Here is a 23124-nt window from a genome sequence, read left to right on the forward strand (position 1 = left end):
ACAAGGCCCTGACTTCCATTGTCTGTTACACTCTGGAGTTTTTTGCTGAATTGCCTCCTATGATCACACTTCATTAAATTACATAATTTAAGGCACATATGGCCTTAGCTGTTGTACAAAAGCACAACAATAGACGGGCAACAGAACAAAAGAAATCAAGACATGTTAGAGCCACAGAAACATGACGTGCAACCCTCCAAACTGCCAGCGTTGCTTCCTCAGGACTTTGTCCTTGATCTAAAAAGCTCAAGCTGAATGTGTGGCTTGTGCGGATATGTTTGAAAAAGGTTATTTCTCATGTGTATTTCCAGTGTGGTGGGAAAGCTGGGAGTGCACATCAGTGCACAAGCCAGAGTTAAATAAGGTGAAGTTGTTACGTTTTGTCTCACAGTTTTCGATCAAATATCAGTGTAAAATTTGGGTTTTATTTCCACAACTAATTGTATGACTATAATTGTGTATGTATAGTAATTTTTCAGAACAAGCACATTTTTTGTTAATTAGAAATATAATCATTCCTATTTCTTATGCAATAAGACACCAGTTTACTGACATCCACACACACTGAAGTTAAAACATCTATTAGCCACCACCCATAATAAAAGATGGCTTTAACTGAAAACCGCAAGTGTCCACTAGAAACCCATTCTAAGCATTCAAGGCCAAAGTAGCATTACTGAAGCTATTTGACTTACCATTGATTGTTTTAATATACAAAATGTTTGTAAATTTCAAAAACATCCAAAATAAAACAAAACAAAAAAAAAAAACATCTTGTCCTGCACAACTTCTCTGAATACTTTGCAATACGTATCATGGAAACCAAATCTGCTGTGTCGGAAAACATATTCAGAAGGATATTTTTGAGCAAGCGTCACACATAACTGTACCACAGAGTGCATACTGACAGGAAACCAGACACCAGCAGACATTATGGGCTGAGCCTTGTTACCTTGTCACATCTCATGAGGCCCAGGTAGCGGAGGGACTTGCTGCTCTGAGCAATCTGTGTGGCTCCCTGGTCTGTGATGTCTTTACACCAGCCGGCATCCACGGTCTCTATGGTACTGCTGTACTGGCCTATGGCTATCAGAGCTGTGTACAGAAGACAGAGAGGGGGGGGGGGGGGGGGGGGGGTAAGGAGAGAGGGGTGTGGTGGGGGAGAAAAGACAGGGAGAGAAACAGGAAAAGGTGTTAGTCTGACAACCTTTTTCATGCAAATGTGACAGCAGCGTCCTCCCATCGAGACGCACAGAAATTTGAGATGAAACCAGGGCAAAGTCATCTGGCCAGCTGTGACATATTATTCCAATGTTTATACAACACCTTGGAAATGCACCCTCTCACACACACACACACAGATGCATACCCCCCCTTCCTTGTTCCAACAGTTGCAGGACTCATCCATTAGAACGTTGGCATGACTCGCAGCACTGAAAGGCAACGACACTGTGCCAGGGTAAAGTGTGAGTCCATGCCAGTCTATGATTTAATTTTGCTTGTGCATGTATGTGTAAGCGTGTGCGCATACAAGTCTGTATGGTTACTCCTGCCAAGGCGGAAACAAAGTGCCAGGGGTAAAGAGTATCCACCAAAACAAATATCTGTCAGTGTCTGGGGACTTTGTGAATCTCCGGGGCATGCGCACGTACACAGCTATATTCACACAAGCACAGATAAACACAGAGGGTACCACACAAGTGTTGTAGTTTTGATGTCTTAACAGACTAATTGAATCGTACAGCTGACAAACGATGAGATCCTAACACATCGCATAGGCACACAAACTAAGGCAGACACGCAACAATCTTCCTCATCAATCTTTGACCTGTCAATCGGAGGGTAGATGGAGGAGGCCTGTGCTCCACCAGTCGATTGATAGCGCTAGTCGGTGATCGATTGGCAGGCCTGGGCTTTGTTCTCCACTCGCACAACCATCGCTAATGAGAATGGCAAGGTAGGAGGAGGAGTGAAGGATGAGAGGAAGATGAAAGGAGGAGGGGAAAGAAAGAGAAAGCCTTTGACAGCACCTTCAAATACTTACTTAGCCCTGATGTTGTTTTCTCACTAGCAGAAATCTATTTCACTTCAAACCTTATTTGGTTCCTACAAACAAGCTTGTGACATCTCCAATTCAGGAAGAAGGGAGAAATTAATCTACTTAAACTTGTTTTCACGGGGAGTCTCTTCTTCACTTTTATGACCAGCCGCTGCACATATTACAGTATTAAATAACATGCAGTCAGCACATCATCGATGAAACAGCATATTGGGATTGACTTAGCCTGTGTGTGTGTGTGTGTGTGTGTGTGTGTGTGTGTGTGTGTGTGTGTGTGTGTGTGTGTGTGTGTGTGTGTGTGTGTGTGTGTGGTGGGAGCTTGTTCCCACAGGAGAAGGGAAATGAGTAATCTTATGCTTTTTTTCTGCATATATTTAACATCTTTCGTCCTGCTGGGGCTGTGTAATGTACAGGTTTCACACACACACACACACACACACACACACACACACACACACACACACACACACACACACACACACACACACACACACACACACACACACACACACACACACACACACACACACACACACACACACACACACACACACACACACACACACACACACACACACACGACTGGACTTGTGTACAGTATGCAACATATGTAATATATAGCTTTGGGCACTTGGATTGCACCACATGTGGTTTCTTTTGTGCTCCAGTATGCTCTTGGATGCCATGCATAATGGCACATTATAGCTAAACAGGCAGTAACGGAGCTTTGAAGCTGCAGTATGTTTCATGTCAAACAGCACCACGGGGAAGAAGCTCCAGCCGGCCATATGGGTAAAAAGAACATGAAGCCACCACATATTTTTTGACTAATGGTGACCTGTTAAAGCATTCCTAAAAATGTTGTTTTGGCATTATTCTGCATGCCCGGGTATGTTCAAGACGAGAAAAAACGTCATGCGAGCAAACGGCTCCTCATCCTTTCCCCCCCCCTGTCATGTTCAATCACATGTTCCCAGACTTGATTACCTGGATTCAGATCTTTCGTCTTATGCTAAGATGCACATATTGCTGCTGTTAAAAATTCCCCTCCAGAGAGACCAAGAGGTTGCGTGGGAAAATGGAGATCAAATAGAAAGGTAGAGCTTCCTACTTGAACAAATCAAAGAGTAGTCTATCTCACTTCTTTGGCAATCTCGCATCGCTGCTTCTTCCCCTTCAACTTTGCTTCTGTCAGCCCGACAAAGTGGGATGATAGAAGCAGACAGGTGCCTAAAATTGTGAATGTTCAAGAAGAACAAGTGAATACATTTCCCATGCATTTCCTGATTACCGTGCCGCATTCACCTAAGCACACACACCACCTGCCTAAACTGAATTACAACGCAAGTGTCGACAGGCTTCGGGCTTTAGAAAGAAAACATATGGCAATTTGAGATAGCTGCCAGGAGAAAGAGAGGAGCAAATAACGCTAAACGCCATTTCGTTAAGCTCCGAGGTAGGTAAACTGGAGCGTCAGATAACGACTTTGTCAGTATGAGCCAAGTGTTGGGCTATTTAGAGTTGTTTAGTACTTTATCAACAGGTTCATCTGGTCACCATTACAGTATAATATTGCTGTGTGTGCTCCACTTCCTTTGATCCGCTCTCAGGAGGCACTGCATTTCAGCTACTCCTGCTGGAAAATGGAAATCGTTGGTTACTTTTGCAAAGGCTAAAAGCTTTCAGTGAAACCTTTTTGACTATTGAACAGGTTTGATCACTTTGTCAACAACAGAGAGTGCAATCAGAGCTGCATAGCAGCATTTGACGGCGGAGAAGCTCACACAGACAAAAAAAAAAAAGAAACATAGAAAGTTATCTGCTGACAACACAATTAATATATTATTATTTATACCCAAATTAACAGTTTTCGCTGTATCTCACAGAACAGCGTAAACATTAATTTTTTTTCCATTCACACACAGATGTGGATATTCATACCACACACAGCCAAATAAATTTGTTTTCACTGTAACGAAGTAAAACCGGCTGACAGGTCATGATATATGAAGTGAAAAAAATGTTCCTTATTCTACTGAAGTGTCTCAGATGTAATCACTCTAATCAGACACTAACAGGCAATATAGAGTGTCTCTTGATACCTAAAACAATGTGCAAAAAAGTGTTTGTTTAGAAGGTCTATGGACACTTCTAAACAATTTATATATGTTCATATGAAACTCTAAACCACTGAAGTTACGCTCACTCATTGTCGCTCAGTGAGCTCAGTGTGAGATTGTCAAAGATGCTTAAATCCACTAAATGTACAAGTTTTAAGGTGTAGTTTGAAGGAGTGTCGAGGTGAACCACATTACATTGAGACATTTGTAATACTTTGGCAACCCTATTCACATATGAGTGGGCAGGATATTACAAACACCTTTAAATATAATGTAGTCCAGCTTAGCACCACTAAAAATCACAACCCCAAGAATCAACATGTGCTTAAATTCAAACCTCAAGCAAAACCGAACATTATTACCTTTGTAAAGCCAGAATTTATGGCAGAGCTGCTGTATTGGATTACATTAGATTGTATAAAGTATCCGAAATGAAGTGGTTGGTGGGTGGATATAAGGCACGACTACATGTAGCTGCGTTACGCAAAGAGTTCAAGCTTCAGTATTAAGTCACCAACAGCGAGAAACTTGGACGAGATAGCTTTGGACCAATTCAATTACTGCTGCGTATTAAAAGAAAATAAATAAAAAATATTTCACCCAAATGTCGCTTTTTATAGTAGTTCATATGAACGGACAGTTACACTGATTGAAATTTAACAATAAACATTGAATTACAGAGAGGTAGCCAAAACTTTTCACGGGGTGTATAAGGAGACCACAGGAGCAGGAAATTGTCCTTTCCTGACTGATAATGATTTTCTGTCGGAGAAGCGATATGCAAGAGAAGTTAAGGTGAAAAAGGGGGTTGGAGGAGTCGGAGGAGAAAAGAGGGGAAAATCCCACTCAGGCAGCTGGAGCTGTGACTGAGTGGTGACTACACAGTCACAGACGGTAATGAGGACACACTCGGCCGCCCTGGCTGAATGGTGTGTGAGTGTGTGTGTGTGTGTGTGTGTGTGTGTGTGTGTGTGTGTGTGTGTGTGTGTGCCTGGGGGGGGGGGGTGGGGGGCAGGCATTCCCCCTTTAGTCAAAAAGAAAAACGGAGGGAAGATGAGAGCCTGACCTTAAATCCTGGATATCATTCATTTTGGCACGGCACATTTAACCTGTCTTTTACCAGGTCTGTCATTGGGGGATAAAAGCATGTCAGCATACAAAACGCAGGTGGGAATCTGATTGTTTCTGTTTATTTAACGTACCTCTGAGATTAACCTCAACAGATCATCTTGTCAATCAAACAGCAGCTCATTCTATAAATCAATGCATGTGGTCATAAATCATTTTAAGGGTTTAAGAACAGTACTCATGGATCATAACCGGAGCCTTGATTCATTTAAGACCTTCTTCGGTATAATAATTTCACCCTATGGCTATACTTACAGCTTCTACTAAGGAATCATGCTGACAAATGTCGACCAAAGGTGACCACGAGAAAACCGTAAATCTTTGGTGTTCCATTAACTCCCACATTATCCTCAGACAGAGATTCATAACCTATTACTTTGTCATATCAGGCCCAAGCTGTTCGCAAACGCCATGAATGGCGGCGTTATCCAAACACGGGAGCGGTCCCAGGCTAAGCTAAGGTAACTGCACTCTTAACACTGGGGTCAAGAGTTGGTCAGTCCTGTGATGACCGCAACGTGAGAAGAAACCTACCTTAATCAGCTTATTCCCCTATCTCTGTACATGACCTCAGAGTTTCAGGGGTTAAGCATCTTTTACGGGCTTATTAGATATTCACTTATTACATTCTCCTAAATGATGGTGTGCCATTACCGCTATCTCATTGCTCCAAAGCCATCCCCATGACAGTCTGCAGTAACCCTATACACATATTTTATCCAGTGATGAAGATGGAATGGCTATGAAAAATGTGCTGCTATATGGTAGAGATTTACTGTGAGCCAGTGTGTGTGCGTGTGTGTGTGTGTGTGTGTGTGTGTGTGTGTGTGTGTGTGCGTGTGAGACCGTGTGTGTAAATATGGCAACGGGGACAACAGAAAAAGAGGCTTATTATGGCTGATGTATTCCAGAGAGCACAACTGTCATGTCTAATGTTGAAGACATTCACTCGGGTCTTTGTGTGCATTTAAAAACTTAACCTTAGCTTCGCCCTCTGCACTGAGCTGCTGTATGTCCTCAGCCAGAGGAAAACCACTTTTTACTGCTAAAACTTTAAAGCTATGGAAGCTATAAGAGATGCAAAAGTCATTTCGTCCAAATGGCTAATATTTTACTAACACTGTCATGCAATAGGTGAAGACACTCTCTTAAGACTTTAATATTCCTGAAAAGAAGAGGCTATATAAAAGGCAAAGACCAAATGCAACACCCAGATCTGAATATCTCATAATCTGTGGATGTGTACCGCCTTAATAACAGTTTGAAAACATGGCTGGAAATCATGAACATTGCTGCATAAATTAAGCCATAGTGTTTAATGAAAATCTAATTATTAAGCAATAACCCTGCATAATTCTGGCATTAATGTGATTAAAAGATCCTTGATGTATCCAATATTAATATTGACAGATCTGCCCATTTGAGTATCTTCCTGCTTTTTTTAACTCATAAACTCTGTTTGCATTAGAGGGAAGTACTTCCTCCACACCACACTATCCTAATCATGACAAACCTGTTTGTTGTGGCATAAATTAACACCAAATATTTGTATTCTCTGTGATCACTCATGTAGCAGCCCCATGTCTTTTGTCCTTTCAGTGCGCGACCTGTAACGATTTGTGTATGGCCGGTATAGGAATACTTCTTTCACAGCAGAGTCTTTACATGCATACAAGTATGCATGCACGAGAACATACAGTACATGTGACACAGAGTGCAAAAACAGAGTAAGGTGATCCAATAAGCACCGTGTGGGTGTCACTTAACTCCTTTGATGCCTATCTGACCTGGCCAAGCACGGGCCTCACTGTCTGATTGATTAACACACTCTGCTCATCTTCAAAGTGCCAAAACCAAACTGACTGGGGTCACATGGAGTGCTGAAACTAATTCAGTAAGCGGCATACCACTCCAAACACACAGAGAAGTTGGTGGCAAGAGAGGAACTGTTGTTCTTGTCTGTGGTGAGCTGAAAAAATAACAAATTTATAGTGGTGAGAACTGGAGGGAACTGGGAAAGGCATGCTGACGGTCACTTCACTCGAGTGAGGAAAAGGTCTGCCAGGTGCAGACTTGAACACGAACTTCAAGTGTCTTCTAAGTGATGTCGAAAATATACATGTAGACACAAGTGCGAGACAAAATGAAACCGACAAAGGAAAAGAGAAAGGCAGCAGCTCTACGAGGCGATGCTCTTTGCCCTGACATTTGGGGCAAGTGCAATCAAAGGCCAGCAGAAGTGAAATCATGCAGGCCGGGTAGAGACTCACAGGGAGAGAAGGGGAATAGATTGAGTGTGACACAAGGAGGGAGAGCACTTTATGGTGGGACATGCTTGATCTGGGAAATTAATTAGCCAAAGGGAAGATAGAAGGCAGCTCGCTGAGGGCATGGGCATTTTCCCAATCAGCGTCTCATCTCGCGCAAACCAGCTGACACATGCCATTTTCCATTTTGTGGCAGCGTGCACATATGGTTTTATATGCTTTTCTTTTTTTTTTTTTGGGGGGGGGTAAGCGTGTGAGAAAGAGAGGAAGAAACAGAAGCAATCAGGAGACCTTGAAATATTTGAGTGGTGAGGTAGAGACAGTCCAACCAAAAAAAGTGACTTTAATGTTTTATGGAGGTCTGGCGTCCAGACACACACCAACACACCGACACTCGTGCACACGCGCACTGTTTTAACAGTTGATGTGTGATAACCTTGTAGAGAGGATGTGAAGTCCGGAGTGGAGAGGAAGATTGGAAAGGGTTGAGTGAGTGACAGAAAGAGAGAGAGGGGGAGATAGAGGGGAAGAGTGATGGGCAAGGACAGATAGACTAGAGTGAAGGGGCGATAAGGAGAGATGGAGCTATCACAGAGGTCACCTACAACAGACTTTCCTTCACCATTGAGAATAAGCACTCCACACCCAACACGTGCACACACACACACACACACACACACACACACACACACACACACACACACACACACACACACACACACACACACACACACACACACACACACACACACACACACACACACACACACACACACACACACACACACACACACACACACGCACACACACACACACACACACGACAATGAACCACTTAACAGGTTGGCATTACTCATCAGAACTCCAGAGAGCTGAACATGCTGTGGTAACAGTGTGGCTCTTTAGGTGTGAGGCCCCAGGGGACTCCAAGGCGGATTTACAAAAATGGGTTGATATCAAAAAAAGTAATGCTGAGCATTCTGTGGACTCAAGAAGGGTCTTAGCATTATGAGAAAGCTGAAGATATTTTTAGCCTTAGTTAAAACCCCAAAGTTTGATCTATTGAAGAGATATTTGAGTAAATATATTTGACAGAGAACAGGTGTTTCCAAAGTGTGGGAGAATTAACTAAAGTACTAACTGTTTGTTTAATGCCAGATGTATCAATGTTTTTTTACATGGTAAGACATTATTGCTGATAACTGCGGGACCTCAATTTTTCTCTTGGATAGTTGTAATTTGAAGTTTCTGGTAAGTACGCAACTGTTGCATGATGTTTTATCATTTTCAGCCTTGAATACACTGACAAAATACTAATAATGTTTTTTTTTTCAAATAAATAATTATGTTTAACTCTACACTGGTTCTTATCATGATTTCTTCTTAAAAACCTATTTTAAACCTATTTTTATATCTGCTGTGCCCACCCTAACTTGATGTGACACCCCCAGGAAAGGTCCAACAGAATAATGTTGAATAGGATTAAACACAGTGAATTAAAAAAGAAAGAAAAGTGACATAAATGGTAACGCTGTCCAACTCTTGAAACTCTTCCCCAACAAGTCCACCTTGTATCACCACTCAACCACGGAAGCAACGCGCATCACGTCACACTTCTAAAAATTGAAAAAGGTTTTCTTAAAAGTGATGGCAGTGGTGTAATGAAGGTCAGGAGGAGCTGGCCTGTGAGCAAAAATAAATCTGGATGCTCAATGTGAGAGAGCGGCACTTCCTCCTCCTCCTCTCAGTATCACTGACTGACAAGCCCTTGAGCAAAGACATTAACCCCCAGCTGTTACCAACGACGCTGCTCAAGAGCCAGGAGATCAAACTCCTGGCTGTACTCGTCAACATCCAGATGTGAATGAGTCTGAACCAAAAAACACAGAGTGCATCTGTTAAAGAAAAGAAATATTGTGTTCTGTGGTATTTTTGTTGGTCTGGTTGTTTCACCTGGATATTTTTCATGTCGCTATTTTGCGTAGTTCTACAGATTTCTTTCATCCATCTACCCCCATTATTGATTTTCAATATCTTTCAGACATTTTCCTCAACCTCAAGAAAACAGATGTAAACACGCATGCAGCCATACTCAAGTTCCTATTAGGCAACAGCACTGACAGCCAAATACAAAGCTCTATTTCCAACCTAACGCACCTCGTCTCCCATGCGCCTCCCATTTAAGGATCTTAATCCTTCCCACCTTTTTTCCATTTTTTCCACTCTGTCTCATTCTAGATTCTTGATCGTGTACCACTAGAAAACTGCTCTCAAACCTGACATCACACATGAAGGGCATAAAGCACGATGACGTCCATTAAAAAATGAGGGAAGCGAAGGACGATGTGACGAGGAGGAAAAAAGGGCAAAGATGAAGATAGAGGGCATCCCAGAGACTGAACTGCATGTTGCATGTGTCTAACAAGAATTAACGTAGCGTGGCAATAGTTATGGCTGTGGTTATGGATTATGGCTAATCCTTTAGCATAGGGAGCAGGTCTTAAAGGTAATTACATGCTACTATTGGATCCAGGGCCCAGAAATGGGCCCCTCTTACGTCACGCCTATTAAGATCCAGAAGAAAACCGTTCTGCTCCTACAAACTGCTCAGACAGAGTACAGGTTAACACACCATAGCATTCTCTGCCAGTCTTAATACCGTTTAAACAGTCTGGCAGGTAAACGGGTTCTTGACCAAGATCTGAGCTTTTCCACCGGGTGTTGTGATGGAAACGGAGAAAATGACGGCCAAGGAACACAATTAGGTCTTTGTTGGTATCATGAGAGCCACTCTGGACAATTTTGCCCCTTCCTCTTTGAAATACCCCTCCGTCTCCATCTATTACACAAAGTCAGCACTCCGAGTGCCACTGAGTCTGTTTCCAAGCCTTATCTCCACCCTTTAACGGTCCACTCCGTCCGCTCGAACCCGGCGGGAATCATTAACCAGACACACACTTCCTCTGCACATGCCCTGACAAAATCCTCCAAATTGTTACGACTGCAAGACACTGAGTGTGTGACTGTGTGCGGTTGTGTCTGTGTGCAAATTAGGACTCTACTTAGCCCCTGAAACAGCCCTACAACAAATGACCCAATACCAATTAGCTGCAAAGCAATTAGGTTAGTAGACCGTTAATAGCAAGACCCACCCAAGGAAAGACTCCGGTTCTGTCCACTATTTCACTGAATACTTGGACTATGTTGCCGAGACTTTGCAGACACTGGTCTGGATTGGGTGAGAACTGGGACAAGAGGTCAAAGGAGACTATCGTGCTTCTTTGGTAACAACAAATTGAATTATATTTCTTGTGTCAACTCTGTATTCTCGACACGGAACTTTATATTGACCATTAAAAGTTTACTTTTCTTTCTTAAATCCGAGGCAAAGCTCTTTGTGACCGAAAAAGCCGTATCGTTTAATTCTTCCTGAAACTTGTCAGAGGGAAAAAAAAAAGAAAAAAATGAATAACCAGTTGATACTTTAAATTAAGGTATTTTTCTCGTCAAATGCCTCTAAATTTAGACTTAAGTGATATTAGTCAGATGCTGTGAATTTGACACGTGACGGTAAAACTTGCTGAAAGTAACAAAGACGAGGGGAATCAAACGTGTCTCAACACTAAGTGACGTTATAAACAAACAACGATTTTGTTATGCGAAAAAGAAAAAAACATGACGGCCACAAACCCCTAAAAAAAGTCAAAGAGGAAACACAACCACATAGGAGAACAATATTCGAGAGAACAACAGGTTAGTTAGTCTGAATTCAAAACAGTCACTATAGTGGAAATGAAACGGCATGTTTTTTGGGTTTTTTTTTCAGTAAAATGGAAAACAATCACCTTCCAAAGGATGACTAAAGCTGAGAAAAGCCTCATCTTTAATGAGAAGTGGCGTTTTTCTCTGAAAGAGGAAAGCATTTGACTTTACCCTATGTTTGTCACTTGAGTCTTTTATACGAAGTGTAACGACTCATGAGTCTGTAACTGCAGCGAGTCTGCTCTCACCAAAAGCTACTTAGCAAAGTTTAAAGCTGCCGTGATGTTTTCTGATCAATACCTGGCCATAACTCAAATCGCACGTCAAGCGCCATTACCGTATACGCCCGCATACACTGCGACCGAAGTGCACCCGCACACACGTGTACATTTTCATGAGCTCAGACGGTGTTTTTGATCAATACCTGGCGATAGATCAAACATCTTTTTGCAGTTTATGGCTAACCTTTCCCAAGGCTCATTTTAGACGCACAGAGAATAACTCATGTCTTACTTGAGACTGTTGCTTTGACGGCGTCTCTGAAATTGATAAGTGCTCTTAAATGCAAAATGGCAGTTTAAGAACCTTGTTTTCAAACTGCGGCGTAGTCGGAACGTCTCATAAAAACACAAAGCACTTCTCTGCGAGAGGTAAGTTCTTACTCGGAGCCAGAGTGAGAAACACAATAGACCAAAGTGCCGCTAAAGACCCGCATTCAATCTTTGAAGAATAATTTGTCCCAACGTAGCACAAGGGAAACATGAGAGATTTGCCAGCAAACCCATTTTACACTTATTATATGTGAAATACAGGCAATATAGAAGTTTAGTTCATTAAAAAATGTTTTTTTAAGTGTTCTTTCTGTTTTGAAAAGTCAGTCACAACTTTGGGGGGGAAAAACTTTTTTTTTTTCAAATTAGATTCCGCATACAAAGAAAACAACGTGTTATGTCCATAAATTATCTACAGACACAAACAAACAGCCGGCTCTATTCCTGCTTGTGTGCTCTTTATTGTTGTTGTTGTTTTCCGGCACAGTGTGGCCGAGCGACCTCATATTGCCATATTGTCTCCATTGTCAGTTGGACTCCCTTTCGTCTTGCATTGCTCAGCATCTCATCATCCAACTGTGTTACATTCTCACAACAAATCCACAATAAGAAACTTTCTAGAATCTGGAGCAGACCTGGGAAACCTTTTCTCTCTTCCCATTTTCATCTTCCGCTGTTGATTCTTCCCCCCTTTATCCCCCCCTCCTCGCATGTTTGCTTTCACCCTCACCCCCTCCTCTCCCTCTCGACCCTCGCTAAAGGATGTTCCTGTGTTCAGGGTCACTGTCACCATCTCAGTAGCGGCGCTGACCTTCGACATCTTTACGACTGGGGTCAGCGCCTGTCGCCATGGCGTTTAACATCCCTGCGGGAGGTCATCCGCGTATACATGGCTGCACTGTATAATTCAAACAGCATTATTTAAAATGTCAAGCATGTGAAGTTGAACCTTTACATCCCTTTAATCTCCCGCTCAGGTTACAAGCGAAGAGACACGGGTATCTCGACAAAGCCCCCCCACCGTTCACATCTTTAACTCTTTCTTTAGTCAAGCCTCCTTTCCCGAACACTCCTTTTCTTCCCCCCCTTCCTACTCTTCTGTCTATTCGCCCTCCCCGTGGTATAAACAGGTCTCTTTTTCTTTGGATGTTTGCCTCCATGTGACTTCCAACTACAAGCTATTGAGTTACATGACCACAACAGAAAGACATCCCACAATGACAATTACCCAGTGCAGTGATGTCTTTAACCTGCGTGGAGGGAGCAAAAAAGAACATTTATGTAAAAGAGGGTTTTCCTGAAACGAAGAGCTCAGTGGTGCGGCGAAAAAAGAAAAAGAAAAAAAAGCCAATTTGGGGTTTTAGAGTTTTCTTTGAAACAAACCACCTCAATTTGAAATCAAGTGAACATGTGGCCGTTTTTTTGTTTTTTTTTTAACCTTTTTATGAATCACCATTTTTCTCATTTTCAGCCAAGTTAATAGTGTCATCGCCACCATTCGGTGTGGATTTCATTTTGTTCCAATTAAGAAATACAAAAACACAAAACTAATTTAGCTCTTTTTTTTTTTTTTAAATCAGTGTGGATTTTAATAGTTTAAGGGTAATACTTTCTAAAAAAAAAAAAAAAAAGTCACAAAAAAGCTAACATAATTCTCGGTGGGTCATACAGAGGTTACTAAGTTTATGTGTATTAAAAGGGTGTTTTTCATTGTGTCTGAGTTCACTCTTTCTTTTTTCGCTACCAAAAGTTTTTGTCTCTATTTTCTAATGGGTGCTTGTGTGGACAGATTGTGGACAGAGCTGTGTGTTGGTAGCACATGTGGCTGAACAATGAATTCAAAGTTGCTTGCTTCTGTGCCACGTTCAGTGCATGACAGGGGAAAGCAAGGTGTTTGTTTGGTGTGTTTAATTATGTGTGCATTTGCAGTATGTCGCCACTTACTTTTGAGGTTGTTTTTTTTAAATCCGTGTGTGTGTGAATGTGTGTTTGGACGTGTTTCCAGACGGGGTGGCGGAGCTTGGGGGAGGCCAAACACTCAATGGGCAAAAGATACAAGTCCTGCACTCCTCCCTCCATAAATTACCGGCTCATTACAGTAATGCAGCCCATTTAGCACAGTAAGAGCGGGGAGCGAAAATGGAGGAAAAAATAGTGTTTGGAGACAACATGGCACATAAGGAGTGTGACAGATGAAGCATAAAAGTCAAGGCAGAAAATGGGGTGAGAACAAGGAGAGGAAGCGCGGGAGACACAGCAGGAAATTAAGGAAGGGAAGCAGTGGGAGGAGAGAAGAGTGAGGGAGAAATGACATGGGGCAGAGGAGGAAGGGGAGACACCTTGATGTGTTTAAGGAACTTTTCAATCTCAACAGAAGTGCTTTTCATTAGGTTAAAATCTATCATCTATGCTGCTGCAGGAAAAAACAAAAAAAACAATGGGAAAATATTAATATAGATAGTGGCTACAGTACGAGACAGAGATATAGACCCAGACAGAGTGAGAGAGCGGAGTACAGAGGGTGAGGATCGAGCGAGAGAGAGAGAGAGAGAGAGAGAGACAGAGAGAATGGGATGAGATGTAACAGTTGTAATTGAATAGTGAACTAGAGAGGGCCTGAGTGCAAGCACTGATTAATACAATTCAAATTGATTGTCTCCTAGTAGCTGTGAGAACATCTCATTCTGACTTTCATATTTGAATGTTCAGCATGTTCTCGGTGTGTGTGTGTGTGTGTGTGTGTGTCTGTAAGGGTGCAATTCAGAGGGGTAGGGAGATGGAGAGTGCCCTCTAGTGTATGTTATTTCTTTTACCCCACCATTATACAGGGGTGGTGGCTCACTCTGTGTTCTCTTTCAAGCATTTCTCAACCCAAAGAATTGAACGCCATTGTCGGATAATGTATGAATGCAATCATTTGTTTGTCTTCCACAGACATGCAAATTGATGCATGTAATCACAATAAACACAACATGTTTGTCTCCTACCCCATGCTTTCAGTGTTTACAATGTAGATCCTGTTCACTGTGACTCATGAAGGAACTGGCGTGATCAGAAAATCCATCTTAACTCTTCATTGGGCAAATTACCAGATTTAGTAACTTGTATCTTCTTTACGTTTTCTCCTAACTAATGGTAGAAGTAGTAGAATGAAAGAAAAAAAAAAACAGTAGTGCCAATTATTCTGATTACTATATTATCACATAAGCATAAATTATAGTATAGTATTTGGCACCCCTTTGCTTTCAAAAAGTAATTGGTTTTCCCACTTAGTAAACTTATTCACTGTACACAGGAAACTACAGAAAATGACAATATCCATTTCTAAACATACACCCATAAACAACTTAAACGTAATAAACCTAAAAAAAAAAAACATGGGGGTGTTTAATGGGAACCAAAGTCCATTTAGTGAACTTTTAAAATCAGAAAATGTGAAATATGTGTGATTTCTGTCAGTTTTAGCCCACTTTGCCAGAGATCTGATCATAGAATTGCCATGTAATGGTGAATATTAAAATAGAAATATCCGTCGACAGCACCATTTCATTGAAATTGAAAGTGAATGTCATGTAGTTCTCATTATCACAACAATAACCTTGTCCTTAAGGATGTTGTTTGATGCTGTTGATTATTTCCGGTGTGTTCATGCAGCAACTACCAATAAACCTACAGCTGTTAAGATTTTATTAATAACTGGCATTTCCTTTCCTTCCAAAGTGTACCTTGTTAGTTCTTTATACTATTTAGGACAGAAGAAGCAGTGCACAATCATTCAGATGGGAGTGAAGATTGCTGTGAGTGAAGAGTCTGGTTGCATTTGCACCTCAGGAGGAAGAAGGATTTATAGTACGGGTGTGAAACAATCACTCAAGTTAGCGAGTCAGGCCCTGCCTTCAATTAGCAACAGCTTGTGTCTCACACTGATTCTCTGCCTTTGAGCCAGAAAATCCAGCCAGTGATGATAACACAGGAAACTCTGGCATTTCTGCTAAAACTGACACCATAATACATTTTTACCTGCTTTTCAACAGCTGGCAGCCATGAGGACTTGTGCCTGTGACGCTTAAAAACAAAAGTACTAATTCTGCCTAGAAAGCCATGTCCTTGAAATGCAATTGCAGTGAGAAAAAAAAAAGGGGGGAAAAGAATAGAGAAACTGTGGTGAGAGATGCAGAATGAGAAAGACAGAGAGAGAGAGAGCAGAGCTCTGAAACCACTGCCACAAAAAAAAAATAAAAAATGACTGTGGGAAGAAAAGTTTCCCTCTCTTCTCCCGCACCTCTGTCTCTTCTTATCAATCATCAGTCTCTAATCGCTTTTCCTCGTAATATGATATGTCTCAGTAGCGCAACTGCATTAAAATAAGTTGTCATCAAAGTTTCAAACTGGTGCTCTGTAGTATAATGTCAAACTGTTGAAGTATGGTAATACAGGCTGCTCATGGTACACTATCAATAAACGGTGTTCTACGTCCATAGGTGCATTTCATGATGTTCCAGCTTGTGAATTCAGTGATATACTCTCAGAAAGCACCAAGGTCCACCGGCAAACCACCACAAAATGTTCATTATTATAAAATTATGGAGTACTAATTTACAGATGCAAGTTAAAATCAACCCCAACATGTTTACATCAACTCTTTTTGTTTGTTCTCGTATTGCTGATTATCAGTCAGCGTGTTCAAATGTTTAAATAATAGCTGCATGACATGCCTGCACAAGGCACACATGCATGCCACACACAGACACGTGGAACACACACACGCACACATTAAATTAATATTTAAAAAAAACAACACTTTTTTCTTTTACCTGAACAAAAGCACTACCTGCCTAACCCCAACCATAACCTTAGTTTAACCCCTCACAATATACCACGCTCCCAAAACCTAATAATTTATGTTCGAGGGGACTTCATTTCTGTCCCCATGTGTCAGACAAGTCCCCATAATATGAGTGTGTTAACAGATTTAGGTACCCACACACCCCCTTAACCTAACCCTAACCTTTGACGAGCCTTAAATCATGTCTGCGCCTTCAAATTGAATGATTCTGCTCATGGGAACTTGAGTTTTGTCCCCACAAGGCCGACAAGCCCCCTGATGTGAGTGTGTAAAAAAAAATGCTGGTCCCCAGATGAGACGTGAACACACACACACACACACACACACACACACACACACACACACACACACACACACACACACACACACACACACACACACACACACACACACACACACACACACACACACACACACACACACACACACACACACACACACACACCTCATCACAGCATATTATTTTGAAAGAAAAGATGTAATTATTCTCTTATTCGCAAAGTGAGGGAGGTATCAGGTGGAGAAAAACAGAGACAGAGGCCAGAGGCAATTACTATGTTTTATAGCCGCTTCAGACAAGGGGTGGAGACAAAGTAGTCTGTTGTACTGGACAAGAGCAACCTATTTTTCAAACTGGCCTGTTCCACTTAAAACATAGTATGCACTTTATTTCCTCTCTACAAAAGAGCAACATATGCTTCTTGCTTGGAAAAAAAATCCAATGTCGACGGTTACTATTATCACATTTATTGTTTTATTTTGTGCAGGCAAGACTAAACCGATACCAATTAACAGTAACACCAAGTACAATTCTAGAAAAATCACTGCACATACACGCATTGTCTCCTGTGGGGATCCACACATGATTTCCTTTCATAGCTATGAATGAGCAGCAACATACTGAATGTATTGAAGCCTTTGGAGGTCAGATGTCAAGCTGCTGCAAACTGTGAGAGTGCGCAAGGTATTGATCCAGTCAGCTGATCAAACCGTTCATTCATTATGGAGAAAGAGAGGGAGACTCGGAGTACGTGCACATGAATGATTTAGTGAACACCCTTGAGTACAGTATGTGTGCCTGCAGAAGAAAAAAAAAAAGAAACAAAAGACTTCACTGCACATGTAAGCACAGTACATCACTAACAGAATGGGACAACCCAATGAAAAAAAATATATGTACTCAGGCTCCGAGTTGTAGCATTTACATCTACAAAACTAAATCAAAACACGGTTTCGAGTTTTTTAATAAACAAAACAAGTCTCCCAGTCATTTATCCAATGGCTCCAAAGCATGTGGATGGATCATCCAGCAGCACAATAAGCAATGTGTAAAGTCAAACTACTATAGGCAGCACCGGGTTTGATGGTCAACCTCAAAACTTCTCAGAAAAGTGGTGAAATAAAATTTTAATTTTAATTAATCCAGCCTTCTTCACTGTATTTAAGCTTTGCAAATTCCCCACAACTCCTAACCTCCAATTAACTAATTGCAACTCTAGTTAGTCCTGATTATAAGAATAAAGAAAAAACAAATGATTAGCTTATGTAATGTGGACTTTCAGCCAGTGAGTAATGTTGGATAGACTGCTTTCCAAATGGAACATAATGGCCAATTATCTTGCATGTACACTAATGTATCACATTAACTGGCTGCGGTATGGGCGACGGAAGGTGTATTATTTAGTAAAACAATGTTTTCGACCGACGGCGAGTCGTGTTGGACAGACGCAAGCCGTTTAAGGAATCGGTGCGCCGCATGCGGGCTCAGCTGTGGTTGAATCATTCATCAAACTGGAGCTGGAGACATTTAGAAGACCAAATGTCTGCTTACTTTTTCGCAGCACCTTGCCTCAGAGCACCAACGCACAGGAGCGAAAATGCGCCGTATTGTGTGCAACATGCTGACATCTTTGCACCATCTACAACCTCCTTGCTGTCCTTTCTGAATTCATGAAACTGGACTTACAGTTTTAATGTTCTGTCCATCATAGGACAGAGGATCTTCTATACTTGGGGGTAAAATTGTGTTGAAAATCTGAGATTTATTTCTTTTTCTTTTTTTTAACGAGGCAAGTTTGCCATAGTTAGGTAGCATGACTTTACAGGACTAAATAATGCATCCAGTCATTTTTTTTTTTAACGTCTCTTCCACAAATGCATGAATCCGGTGACTATCTCTCATCTAGCCAGAGAAAGAAAATGAAATGCATTAATGAAACACATTTTTTAACGCGGCTGTTTATAAAACACTTCGCCTCACACACATCAACCGCGACGATGCCGCCATGCAAGGTGCTCACCTGCCAAGGACACTTAGCATGTGGACAGGATTAGCTGGGGAATGAACTGCCATCCCTGCCATTAGTGAGCAACCCGCTCTGCCACCTGAGCCACAGCGGCTCACAGAAACTCTGGCTGGTTGGCTTGACTATATCTTGACTGCTCATTACTGCATGGAGTTTGTACTGCAGTGTACTGAGTAGACTGAAGACATGCCGGAGTCCGTCTGTTTTGAAACTAAAGCAAAGCTAAAGTTGAGCTTTATCATGTGTTCCGTCCAAAATGCACTTTAAATATTTTTCTTTGGAGATTGCTAAGATGTTTTACACATTTAAGACATGGTAGTTCAAAGGTGGCGCACTCTTGGTTCTCTCGAAAATTACTGTAGTGAAAAGTAGCGTGAGGACATTGTCTTCCCACATTATCGACCTTTTAGTGAGAAGTTTGGACATAAAATTAAAGCTGTGTTCTGTGCTGCTTTGTGGTATAAGGTGCTGTATAGATTTTTAAGGCCCCTGCAGCAAATTTATGACTCGAGATACTGAGAAATATACAGTGTGAATAAAAATGGCCTGACAAGGCAAGATTTAAATGACAGTTAAGAAAATAGTTATTTTACTCATAATATTGAGTTTGAGCCAATGTGCTCTCTCTTATCGTGAATGTAAACATCTCAAATGGTTACTGGGGTCTACAGAACTGAAGAAGTCAATGGTGGATATTACTACTCATGTTTAGATTTGGGAATTTTAGTGATTCTGTTTTACTTGTCTTATTCAAGTGGAAATTATCCAAATAACCGAAAATCCACACTCCAGACTGAGTTGTGCCTTTTGTGTATAATAAACATATTTAAAAGAAGCAATATTATTTTAGTCTATCATAAAAAGACATCTCATTTCAAATTGTTTATGCTCGCATGTAAAAACAAGCAGAGGCCAACAGTGAATACCACCTACACAAACACACCTGATGTGGAACCTGTTCACCCTCAGCATCTCCCTTCACAATCACCTCCACCGCAATTAATCAACGCTTGTTCTTTTTCCTCCACCAGTTAAAGCTGTCACACTTACCTCTCACTCTTTCATCATCCCTCGCTTCTTAAAGAGCCACGTGGCAGACAATATGAGCCCTGTGGGGGCGACGTTATGACACGACGCCGACAGAAAGCAGCGACCTTGGTTTAAATCATACTGGCATGCAGATTTATCACTGTTTAACTTGTCCAAAGTGTCTCCTCTAGTTGGGGCAGATCTGACTGTGTAAGCTGGTCGGCGTCTCCTCGGGGAGGCCCCTAAGTCCCAGCCAAGCTCGGGCTGAGTTCTGTTCTGTTCAGCCTGGTTTAGAATGCACCCGTTATTGCAACATACCAACGTAGACCGAGGTGAGCGCAAAGAGACTCAATTGGATTGTCGACACATTTGAAGGTCAGATTCCTGCACTGAAACTTGGCTCATTAATATAAAACATTTAACAGCTAGTCTTTTTCAACAGTCTTTACGATGAAAATGTTGTATTGATTACATTTAATCTGTTATATGTACAAAAATATATGTTTTTTATTTATGCAATTAGAACAGCTGCTTGTTTTGGGTGCGCTGTCGCCCGAAACAAACACTGACCAGAAAGGAAGCAAAGAAGCACCGCTTTAGCCAATGGTGGCTAGGCTAATTAGCTCGTAGTAAATGGGTAGCCACAAACAACTATGATATATAGTCTTTAGACCAGATATCAATGAGCGCCTTTTTCATTACTTCTTCCTCACTACTCCCCGTCTGCCAGCGAGTTATTTTCAAACCTTTGCCTTGTGCGTCTGTTTCTTCTGATTCGCGCAGTTAGCTTTGTTTGTTTAACCCCCAGAATGCATTGCGCACTACGTCACGTCCTCTCTCCCTGGCCTCTCAACTCCGTCCGTAAGTGAAGCGAGACCGAGCATTTGAAGGGGACCAGAGATCACTTGTTAGATCTGGTTGACAGTTTGTGGGAGATTTCACATCACCTAAATGAAAGGGTTTTTCCCTCAAGAGAACTCTGGTCCGGATCAAACTGGAGAATGTGAACACGTCCGCAATCTCTGTGTACATGAATAGCTGTGGTATTTACAGGTGTTTTTTTTCATTATTATCATTTTAAAAGAATTGGCAACATAAAAATGTGAAGGTCATTGAGCTTGTTTATGGTTTTTTTTTTTGTTTGCATATATTCAGCAATAAAGAAAGGCAAGAGCTGCGAGGGTCCTCCAGCCCTGATCCTTTTGCAGAGCTTTCCTGTTGTTATCTTTTTCATTTGAAACAATACTGTTTCTGTAATGACCTGGTTCATTACTGTCTTTCAGCACACTGCATTTATGGCCATTTAAGACTGTGAGGCAGAGCCTTAAATGCATGTGATTCAAGTTGCAAAAGGTTCCGGATAGCATTGGTGTTAGTCCCTGGAGAGTCATGCATAATTCATCAAAACTGTGGAGTACTTTTTACAAGGTACATTTACTGTACATGCGAGCTCACACGCACACATGTATAAGTGGTGCAAGCGTTCAGGCTGAATTTCAATGATGGATGTCATGGCAAAGTGGACGGCACAGGCTACTGAATAAAGAGCTCGCTAAAGGAAGAATTTAAGGAAATAAAACTGAACAGAAATCGCCAAAAGAAGGTAAGTAATCTAGGATCTAATGAGGGAGAAAAGACAGGACTGATAGCAAGTCATGATGGATAGAACTCAGTATAGGATTAGGTAGCAAATCAGAGGTCAGTGTATGTTTGATGAATTTTTGAGTCATTTTTCATTTTTGGAGTGCTTTTCTTTAGTTCCATGATTTATCCACAAGACATAGGAAAATGTGAAACTCTCATCAGTGAGGGACAGTTCTGATAAAGTTAAATAAGAGGGTTTTCAAGATGCTTGTTGTGACCGTGTGACAACATAATAGGAATGAGCCCACCCAACCTTTCAGCAATCAATTCAATTACTTAACCGTCAGATCAAAGTGGAGAAATGCATCATTCTATCAGGTTTAATCAAAATCCAATGAATAGTGTCTGAGATAGAGCAAATGACAGGTGGATAAACATGGAACCAGATGTGGACCAATTTACAGTCGGAGGGAGAGGAAGAGAGAAACGTGCACGGGCACAGCAGAAAGTGAGCAATATAGAGATGGAAAGTCGTCGTGAAGGGGGAGAGAAGGTAAGCAGTCTTGTTGCGAGAGGCGACAGGGGGTCTGCTTTTAGATGGATGGGTCCCAGCTATTGATAAGGTCAGACCTCATTTACGCCAGACCTTTTACATTTTGTGAAATGTTGGCCTCGCCATTGCACTGTCAGGAGCAATTCGTCCCTTTGAAAAATGGACTGGTTCATTGAAATCTGTGACTCCACTGTAAAAGCATACAGCTCTGGCACTGTGCTATGCTGTAACTCGACATATAAAAAGGCCTCCAGCCCAGACTATCTGAAGTCTCCACTGTGTCGCTGGAGACAGTCAGGCTAATGTGGGTTATTGCTGTCATTCTCCACACGATAGCAATTGAAAGCCATTGTCTTGATGTCAAGAGTTTTCGCCCCTATTTTCCCCAACATCACAGGTTGTCATTCTGGCATTTTCCTTCAAAAAGTATTCTCAGGAGCAACCAATGTCTTCCATCACCTTATACAGCCGTCCTCCTGCACTACACAGAGAAAAACCTAAGAAAACCACCGGTTGAAAAGAAAAAAGAAAAGTCTTTCAATAAAATGTAAAATACACAGAGCTAATTTAATTAACCTGAGAAACTCTCAGGATATCTCAGGCAAAAACGAGTGAAGATGTCCATGAACTGTAACAAACGCGACGTCAAATGCAGGAGAAAACGATCTGCTGTATAGCGACGTGCGAGGACATTCATCTGTGTGGTAGTGACACACTGGACGTGGTGAAATCTTTCATGTTTAACTAGCAGGTGTAAAAGAAAAAGAGGCAAGAAAAAGAAATGAGCATGAGAAGTTGGGATGAGCGGTGATTCATCTAACTTGTGATGGGGAAAAAAAACATTGAAGGCCCATTAATTTATGCAGTAGATGCTTATACCAGCTTAAAGTACATTTCGTAGACGCTCCAGCACACATTT

The 23124-nt window shown here is 41.6% G+C and overlaps 1 protein-coding gene across 1 annotated transcript in view; it reads right to left on the bottom strand.

Annotated features, from left to right (window-relative positions):
* fbxl17 (F-box and leucine-rich repeat protein 17) overlaps nucleotides 1–23124 on the bottom strand; it is a 220585-nt gene that overhangs the window by 19045 nt on the left and 178416 nt on the right. The window contains exon 10 of the mRNA XM_080466839.1: nucleotides 953–1095. Coding sequence (XP_080322965.1) covers nucleotides 953–1095 — 143 coding nt within the window. The remainder of the gene's footprint in view (nucleotides 1–952; nucleotides 1096–23124) is intronic.

Source organism: Lipophrys pholis (assembly GCF_963383615.2).
Source record: "Lipophrys pholis genome assembly, chromosome: 7".
NCBI classification, from domain to species: Eukaryota; Metazoa; Chordata; class Actinopteri; order Blenniiformes; family Blenniidae; genus Lipophrys; species Lipophrys pholis.